At 37.0% G+C, this 9,951-nt stretch overlaps 1 protein-coding gene and 1 long non-coding RNA gene across 2 annotated transcripts in view; one reads left to right on the top strand and one right to left on the bottom strand.

Annotated features, from left to right (window-relative positions):
- Positions 1-4,700: 4,700 nt before the first annotated feature.
- Positions 4,701-6,526, bottom strand: LOC105518529. The gene is made up of 3 exons (XR_001002848.1): positions 6,468-6,526; positions 5,146-5,227; positions 4,701-4,985 (listed from the first exon to the last, which is right to left on the bottom strand). It is a non-coding gene; the product is annotated as an uncharacterized LOC105518529 (long non-coding RNA).
- Positions 4,730-9,951, top strand: part of LOC105518527 (BTB/POZ domain-containing protein 7-like) — an 8,827-nt gene continuing 3,605 nt past the window's right edge. Inside the window, exons 1-2 of the mRNA XM_011951566.1 lie at positions 4,730-4,918; positions 5,947-7,026. Of these exons, the coding sequence (XP_011806956.1) occupies positions 4,837-4,918; positions 5,947-7,026 (1,162 nt within the window). The 5' untranslated portion in view covers positions 4,730-4,836. The remainder of the gene's footprint in view (positions 4,919-5,946; positions 7,027-9,951) is intronic.

The raw sequence follows: 9,951 nt of genomic DNA on the forward strand, positions 1-9,951 counted from the left end.
GTATTTCAGGCCACCTAAGTTCGTGAAACCCCAGCTGTCCCAGCAGCTACTGCTGCTTATTGTAGCAACAAATGGCCAAACATCCTTAGCTCAGCCTCTGACTTTCCTAGTGTTTGCAACTTGTTCTTGTTTCTCCAGTGGGGCCGTTGATGTCATAAGCTCTTGTATAATTGCTTTAGAATATCTAATTTTGCTCATCATTAGAGCTCTTTAAATTTTGTTTTTTCTTGGTGTTCTTCCCTTACCAGAGCTTTTTTTTAAAAAATGGATTTTTACATGGTTTAAGGATTAAACCATTGTAATACACATCAAGTATTCCTTATCTGAAATGCTTGGAACCAGAAGTGTTTCAGGTTTGGAGTTTTTTCCAATTTTGGAATATTTGTGTCTACATAATGAGATAGCTTGGTGGGGTACCCAAGTCTAAACCCAAAATTCATTTATGTTTCATACACACTTTATACACATAGCCTGAAGGTAATTTTATACAGTATTTTTAGTATAGTGCATGAAACAAAGTTTATGTACATTGAACCATCAAAAAGCAAAAAAGAGAGCTCCAGAATTTTCCACTTGTGGCATCTTGTCAGCACTTGAAAAGTCTTGGATTTTGTAGCATTTCAGATTTGGGATTTTCTGATTAGGGATGCTCGGCGTGTAGCATCTTGAGTCTCTACAAACAATACAAGATTCTCAGATGAAAATAATTCCATATGTGTGTGCATGCATGTACATGTTAAAGTAAGAGTGGTAAATTCTTGTCCGCTTCTCAAGATGCTTCTGATTTTTCTTCATCCGGAGGCGAGGCTCTGTTCTTCCTTGTTTTGTGCCATAAGCATACTCTGTGCTATGTTACTGAATTTACCCAGTCAATAGAAATAAGCAAAACAAACAAAAAAGAGAAATAATAATGGAACTTGAAGGTGAGAAGAAGCCTAGCCATAGGAGTGACACCATGCCATCTTACCTTTAGAAACACTTCAATGTGATTTTCACCATCCCCCATTACACTCGGATTCCAAACTCATCTTAAAAGTCTCCCCCCACCCCCTCACTTTGGTAAAGGCTTTTTATTTTACATGATAGTTTTATTCTGGATTTTTGTTAATATATTTTAAACTTTTTTGAGAAAGGATTGTGCTGTTTTTTGTTTAAAATGTAAACCCTTAATGAGATTAGGGTTTGACCTGTAAATGAGGCCACAAACTTGGCCACCAGTCCCTTATTTTCTTTGAAAGAACCGCTATAAAAGCCTAATAAGATCTTGAAGCTTCTGTGGAGCTCAGCTTTAAAACTAAGATTTGTTAGATTTAACTGGTTTTTAAGTTTGAAGTGGAATTAATACAGGTAATTTTAGTTCCTGTTTTGCAAGACTCCTGATCTTGACCAGGAGTTCAAGACCAGCCTGGCCAGCATGGTGAAAACCCATCTCTAGTAAAAATACAAATATTAGCCAGGCATGGTGGCACTCGCTTCTAGTCCCAGCTACTCAGGAGACTGAGGCAGGAGAATCGCTTGAACCCGGGAGACGGAGGTTAAAGTGAGCCGAGATTGCACCGCTGCACTCCAGCCTGGGCGCCACAGCGAGACTGTCTAAATAATTAATTTTCATATAAATATAGTCTATAAAAGATTATAGGAAAACACAGATGTTAGCGATATTTTTAAACATGAATTCATAAGGTTATGCTGTGTCACTAACAGAGATGAGAATAAATTCCAAATTGCAAAATTCCTGTTTTGCAAGAATTGACAACATTCAAAATGAATTATCCAAAAAAGCAGCTTTTCCTACATTTCTAGTATTTAGGAATTGAAAACTGGATGTAACTAAATTTTTTTCTCTTTCTTTCTTTCTTTTTTTTTGGATGGTGTGTCGCTTTTGTTGCCCAGGCTGGAGTGCAGTGGTGCAATCTCGGCTCACTGCAACCTCCACCTCCCAGGTTCAAGCAACTCTTCCTCCTCAGCCTCCTGAGTAGCTGGGATTACAGGCATGTGCCACCACACCCAGCTAATTTTTTTGTATTTTTAGTAGAGACAGGGTTTTACTGTATTAACCAGGCTGGTCTCAAACTCCTGACCTCAGGTGATCCACCTGCCTCAGCCTCCCAAAGTACTGATATTACAGGTGTGAGCCACCATGCCCAGCCACATCAAACTTGTTCAAAGGTTTGATTGGTTACTTATCTATTTTTAGTTGAACTTTGCTGGAAGAATTACATTTTTTAACTTTTTTTTTGAGATGAAGTTAAGCTCTGTCGCGCAAACTGGAGTGCAGTGGCACTATCTCTGCAGTATTTGCAAAATAGTACAGTTGTCCCTCAGGATTGGTGGGGAATTGATTCCAAGACTTCTGCAGATACCAAAATCTCCAGGACCATATAAAATGGTGTACTATTTGCGTATAACCTATGCACATCCTCTGGTTAACTTTATCTGTAGATTACGTATAATGCCTAATATAATGTAAATGCTTTGTAAGCAGTTGTTATGCTGTTTTGCTTAGGGTGTTAAGAAAAAAAACGTCTGTACATTTTCAGTACAGCTGCAACAATTCTTTTTTTGTTCCCCAAGTGTTTTCAATCTACAGTTGGTTGAATTATGGATGCAGAACCCATGGAATACAAAGGGCAGACCATATATTAAACCCTTTAGAATCCTTGTTGTGTAGTTCTTACAGAATGCACTGTGTATGTGTCTGGCCGCCCACAGCCTTTCATACTTACAGTAGTATTCACTGAAGTAAAGTCTAATGTCTAATGGCACTGTTCTCATAGGTAGGCAGATAAGTTTCAAATAGGAAATTTGCTTATGTATGATTTGATTAGAGTTACTGCTACTTTTCATAATATCTATATCTAGTTAGTAAGTTTCCCAGTCTTATCCTGAATGCTGTAAGTAGTAATTATATGCTTAGATAAAGTAAATTTTCATGGCTGGTGCAATGGCTCATCCCTATCATCCCAGCAGGGATTATAGGAGGCCAAGGAGGGCGGATCGCTTGAGACCAGGAGTTCAAGACCAGCCTGGCCAACATGGTGAAAACCCATCTTTACTAAAAATACAAATATTAGCCAGGCATGGTGGCACTCACCTCTAGTCCCAGCTACTCAGGAGGCTGAGGCAGGAGAATTGCTTGAACCCAGGAGACTGGAACTTCAAGTGAGCCAAGATTGCGCCACTGCACTCCAGCCTGGGCACCAGAGCGAGACTCCATCGAAATAATTAATTAATTTTCATATAAATATAGTCTGTAAAAGATTGTAGGAAAACACAAATGTTAGCAATATTTTTAAACATGAATTCATAAGGTTATGCTGTATCACTAACAAAGATGAAAGTAAATTCCAAGCATCTTGACTCAGTTCTGTTTCTAGCAGAGCTTTTGTGATAATTTGTGTATGTGTTTTTCACTGTATTTGTTAAAACACTTCATTCTTCATTATAAGGCTAGGTTAACTGCCTACTGGTTTCTTAACAATTCCAATAATAGATTTAAATGAAGTTTTCCCTTCTTTTTTTTTTTTTTTTTTTTTGAGACGGAGTCTCGCTCTGTCACCCAGGCTGGAGTGCAGTGGCCGGATCTCAGCTCACTGCAAGCTCCGCCTCCTGGGTTCACACCATTCTCCTGCCTCAGCCTCCGGAGTAGCTGGAACTACAGGTGCCCGCCACCTCCCTCGGCTAGTTTTTTGTATTTTTTAGTAGAGACGGGGTTTCACCGTGTTAGCCAGGATGGTCTCGATCTCCTGACCTCGTGATCCGCCCGTCTTGGCCTCCCAAAGTGCTGGGATTACAGGCTTGAGCCACCGCGCCCGACCCGTTTTCCCTTCTTAAACCCATTACCCCATTTAGTCAGATAGATTTTATGTATCCAGATGGTGTAAAGATTTAGAAGTATTGCCATTAATCTTGTTCTCTCTCAGATTTTTTTTGCGTATATCTCTTGCTAGCAGCTCTGAGAGTTAAGTTTCCATGTTTGGAATTTAATCTATAATTGTTAGAATTACCTCTTATTGCTACTGTCCTGTCCATTTAAATCATCATATCAGATAATAGAAAGCAGAATTTTTGTTTCAGGGCTTTATGGGGCGAATAGATAAAATTTTTTGTTTTGTGTCTCTTGCCATGTGTGTAATAACTTCTTTCAAAATTACCATAGAACAAGTAGCTTACATATATTTGGCTTTAATTGTCCACCTTTCCTCCCACCTCTTTTAGTAAAATGCCTAATTATACAGATTAAAGATTGATTTTTTAGCAACTTTAAGGCAGAAAAACAGCAAACTAATCAATTATGTGTTCTTTGTATGTGCAGTACCAGTATTGACCTCTCAAATGTTTGTAAGTTGCTTACAATGTTAGATAATAATGAATGGTGGTTGCCTCTAAGGATTTAAAGCAAAAATTAAAACATTTATTTTCAGTCCAAATACTTTTCCCTGTGTTTTCAAATACTCTTCCTGTAACTATATATTTAAATTGGTCTGATATGTTACTTTTTACTGATTTAGAAAGTATATAATTGGTACATTTTATGGCTCAAATTGCAGCTAACACAGATTCATAATTCAAGCTTAAAGATTTACATTTTATGAAAATGTGACATGTGAATTTGACAACGTGTTGTTATTTGTGAATGAAAGCAGTTTTCAGTAGTTTTTTTTTTAAAAACTGTGTGATCTGAGATACACTTGAAAAAATGAATTAAATTATTTTTGTTTCATATCAAGAAATGGATGAAAAGAGGCTGCTGGATCCAGGGTTGAAGGTTCATAAAGGCCTCTGGGATTATACTCTGAAGAACCCGCAGACGGAATGCCTGAGTGACTGAAGAAAATGGGTGCTAATGCATCTAATTATCCTCATTCATGTTCCCCGAGGGTAGGGGGAAATTCACAGGCCCAACAGACTTTTATAGGTAACTTTCAGTTTTTCTGACTTCATTTTCTTTTGTGACAATAATAGAATTGTGTTTTTGGTAGTCTCTGTAGATGACAAAAGAAGTGAGCTGTAGTTATTATAATAATTCTGCAGCATCTAGATTTTTTTCCCCAACAAATGTAAATCTTAAATCTGGCTTATCTTAAACAAACTGCTTGTAGCACAGTTGAGCTTTTCTGTGTTTTAACCATAATTGCCAATTACCCTAGGCAAACTAGCCATCTCCATTGGTGTGTCCTATATTTCCTGTGTCCCGTTTCTTTTATTTTGCCCATACAAATGCAGACTTGTGTAATTAAGAAGAAGAAGAAACGTTTTACAATTATATACAAGTAATATTCTTAATTTACAACTCTGCCTACTTTTCATTCCTAAAAAACCCATGATTAAGATCTATGACAAATGTCCTTTGATAGCCAGGGAACGAAAGACTGTTTCTAAAAAAATTTAGACTAATTTGCCCTGTTTGTTTCTATTTCTTATTTAATATAAAAAATGTAGGCCAGTCACGATGGCTCACACCTGTAATCCCAGCACTTTAGGAGGCCAAGGCAGGAAGATTGCATGAGACCAGGACAGGAGTTCAAGACCAGCCTGGGCAACATTAGTGAGACCCTATCTCTACCCAAAAAAAAAAAAATTTTTTTTTAATTAGCCAGGCATGGTGGCACGCGCCTATACTCCCAGCATCTTGGGAAGCTGAGGGTGGGGAGAATCCCTTGAGCCCAGGAGTTTGAGGCTGCAGTGAGCTATGATCTCGCCACTGCACTCCAGCTTGGGCAACAGAGTGAGACTCCATCTCTAAAAGTGAAATTGAATTAAATTGAAAACTAAAATGAGTTATTTGAACTTTTTATCTTCCTTTATAAAAAACAAATGCAATTTTGAGTGGTTCAGTAATGTCTGCTTACAGAGTTTTTCAGCATGAAAAATGTTAAAGTAAACGTTGAAAATGAATGTTAAGAAAAAACAAACACATTTTTATTTGTTTAATTTTCTTCTTAGGGACATCATCCTATTCTCAGCAAGGCTATGGTTGCGAATCAAAATTGTATAGCCTTGACCATGGCCATGAGAAACCACAAGACAAAAAAAAGAGAACCTCTGGCCTTGCCACCCTCAAAAAGAAGTTTATTAAGCGTCGGAAATCTAATAGGTCTGCCGATCATGCCAAGCAGATGCGAGAACTCCTCTCTGGGTGGGATGTTAGAGATGTCAATGCATTAGTGGAGGAATATGAGGGAACGTCAGCATTAAAGGAGCTTTCTCTACAAGCCAGTTTGGCTAGACCAGAAGCCCGGACATTGCAGAAAGATATGGCTGATCTTTATGAGTACAAGTATTGTACTGATGTAGACTTAATATTTCAAGAAACTTGTTTTCCTGTTCATCGTGCCATTTTGGCAGCAAGGTGTCCATTTTTTAAAACACTGCTTTCTTCCTCACCTGAGTATGGGGCAGAGATAATAATGGACATCAATACAGCTGGTATTGATATGCCCATGTTTTCTGCTTTGTTACACTACCTTTATACAGGAGAGTTTGGAATGGAGGACTCAAGGTTTCAAAATGTCGATATCCTTGTTCAGCTTAGTGAAGAATTTGGAACACCAAATTCCCTTGATGTAGATATGCGTGGACTCTTTGATTACATGTGTTATTACGATGTCGTCCTTAGTTTTTCTTCAGACTCGGAACTGGTTGAAGCTTTTGGTGGAAATCAGAACTGTTTAGATGAAGAGCTCAAAGCCCACAAGGCTGTTATCTCTGCACGGTCCCCATTTTTTCGAAATTTATTACAAAGGAGGATACGAACTGGTGAAGAAATCACAGACCGAACTTTGAGGACTCCCACAAGAATTATATTAGATGAGTCCATTATACCAAAAAAATATGCAAAAGTGATATTACACTGTATGTATACCGACGTGGTGGACCTCTCTGTTTTGCACTGTAGCCCCTCTGTGGGGAGTCTCAGTGAAGTTCAGGCTCTCGTCGCAGGGAAGCCAAACATGACCAGGGCAGAAGAGGCCATGGAACTTTACCACATAGCACTGTTCTTGGAATTTAACATGCTTGCACAAGGTATGAAGTTCTGGTTTTTAATTCTGATTTCTAGAATTATGTATTGATCTTCCAAATTGAAAACACAACTAGTATATTCTATGATTTCAGTGTTTGGGATGTTACAGGGTCAGTTTTTTTTGAACCTTCATTTATGACATCTGAGACAGATTGAGGGTCAGTATTAATGTGGTTCTTTATTTACTATTAAAATCAAGCATTCAATACTAGTGATTTAAGAGCATTAAATGAGACTTGAGGTTCTTTCTTCCCTAATGTAAGATGATAGGTATGGGAATATATAATTACCAACCTATACCCTCTCCAGCCAAGCTTTGAAAGAGCCCAGTTTCCCACATTTCGAGTCTCATATTTATGTTCAGTACCTTGTTGATGTTTAAATGTTTGGATAAGAATAAAAAGTCGTTACAAAAATGAAGATAGTCACATTTAGATACGAATTTAGTTGAATCAGAATTGGGCAGGGCTTCTGATTTAAATTTTAAAATATTCCTTATCTTATTTTTAGATTCAACTTGTACATCAAGCCACAGCCTACAGCATGTAAAACACAGTTAGCTCTAGATTCATGTGCCTTCTTCATTTAATTTAAAGTGAAAATTTTTAAAATTAGGACAGCACGTTTTTTATGTTATAGGCAAACAAATTCATGAAAGTTACATTAAAATATATATATATCTGTTGGTAAATGTTAGAATCTTAACATTTCAGAGCTGGAGAGAGACCTTTTGTAGGAGAGCAAAGGCAGTTTGCTGTTTTGACAGTGCATTCTTAGCTTTCTGTGACCATATATTAAAAGAAAATATGCTATGTGACAGGAGAGTGCTTGAGATTTTTAATTTAGCTAATGCATATTAGCTAAAAGAACGTTAGAAGTTGCCGGTTAGAAGAGAATATTAATGGTCTCAGTAAGAGACATGAATTTAAATAAGGAAAGCTAAATACTGAACTTGAAAATAATATGTATTATATGTTTAAGTCAGCCTATCAATAGGGCTTTGAGAAATTGAAAAATAGCCCCAGTTAAATAACAACATTAAGCCAGTCTCAGTGGTATGTGGTTGTAGTTCCATCTACTTGGGAGGCTGAGGCAGGAAGATCACTTGAGGTCAGGAGTTCAGGGCTGCAATGAACTGAGATCATACCTGTGAACAGCTACTGCACTCTATTCTGGGCAACATAGTGAGAATTCAGCTCTATTTTTTAAAAATCTTAGTAATAAAATGGGAAGTTATATAGAAGAAGACATTGAATAAACATGAGTGGGAAAATGCTGAGATTTCTTTTACATAAAGAATCTTTTAAAACCTTACTTTACCATAATCCTTTTATAATAGATGTTTTATTTTATTACAACAATCAAAATGTCATTAAAACATTTTATTAGTTTAGAGTAAGAATCATATCAGTCATAGACTATTTAGATGTCAAACTGTAGGAAAAATATGTTATCAAAAATAGAGTAGCAGTTTAAGCTGCTGTTTTTTTCTGTAAAACCAAATTTGTCAGAAAATACTTCTACAGAAAAATTTGAAGTTTGCTATATTACCAAAGAGATATAATAATCTATATTTTCTGAAAATATTTTTATTTTTGATGGCTTTTAATAAGAAACAGAATAATATATATTTTGTATGAGAAAACATTCTTTAATATATGTTTTTTAAGTTTTGTTTGTTTGTTTTTAAAGACGGAGTCTTGCTCTTGTCACCCAGGCTGAAGTGCAGTGGCGCAATTTCAGCTCACTGCAACCCCCGCTTCCTGGGTTCAAGTGATTATCCTGCCTCAGCCTTGTGAGTAGCTGGGATTACAGGCTCCTGCCACCATGCCCAGCTAATTTCTGTATTTTTAGTAGAGACAAGGTTTCACCATGTTGGCCAGGCTGGTCTCAAACTCCTAACCACAGGTGATCCACTCGCCTCGGCCTCCCAAAGTGCTGGGATTACAGGCGTGAGCCACCGCACCTTGCAGGTTTTTTTAAAGTTTTAGATGCAAAGTAAAATCGTCAGCCAAGTCTAAGATCTTTGGTAATACTTGATTGTTTATCTAGAGTTTATCTTGAGTTAATTTCTTTTTTTTTTTAGTGTTTAGCTAAAAGTTATATTTTATCCAGTGTATTTAAAGACATAAAATAATACTTTTTGCATTACCTAATCTGGTTACTTAAAACAAGCAAAAAAAAATATTGTGTACAAATATTCCTTTAAATGTGGATATACATGCTCTTCTTTTTCCCTTTGTTACTCAAAATAGAATTTGAGTTATTTTTGTTTTGTTTTTTGTAACCCATGTAGGGCATATCTTTCCCCCATACCCATGAAACATTCATATTAAGGTTTATAAAAGACTATAACTTTAACATAATTTTTACCTCATTTCCATAGGAAGAATATTAGGTCACTTGAGGTAAGATTTTATACCATAAAGCTCAAGAGTTCAGGTTCTAGAACCAGACAGACTGGGTTTCAGTTCTTCTCTACTGTGTCTTCATTTGACCTTAACCAAGTCACATAGCCTAAGCCCCTCTTTTCTCGTTTGTAAAATGAGGATAGTAAACCCTCTAAGCTATGATGATTAAAGGAAATAATATATGTTAAATGATCTGAATAGCACCTGTTACGTAGTAAACATTCAGTAAATGTTAGCTGCTAAACTAAAATAATCACCACAACATATGTCTCTCACTCCCACATAGTTTTTTTCTAAAATAACTTTAAGTTTAAAAAATAATTTTACTAGGCCAGGTGTGGTGGCTCACACCTGTAATCCCAGCACTTTCGGAGGCTGAGGCAGGAGGATCACTTGAACCCAGGAGTTCAAGACCAGCCTGACCAACATGGTGAAACCCCGTCTCTACTAAAAATACAAAAATTAGCTGGGCATGGTGGCACATGCCTGTAATCCCAGCTACTCGGGAGGCTGGGG

The sequence above is a fragment of the Colobus angolensis genome, unplaced genomic scaffold (genome assembly GCF_000951035.1).
Source record: "Colobus angolensis palliatus isolate OR3802 unplaced genomic scaffold, Cang.pa_1.0 Scaffold32, whole genome shotgun sequence".
In the NCBI taxonomy this organism is placed as follows: Eukaryota; Metazoa; Chordata; class Mammalia; order Primates; family Cercopithecidae; genus Colobus; species Colobus angolensis.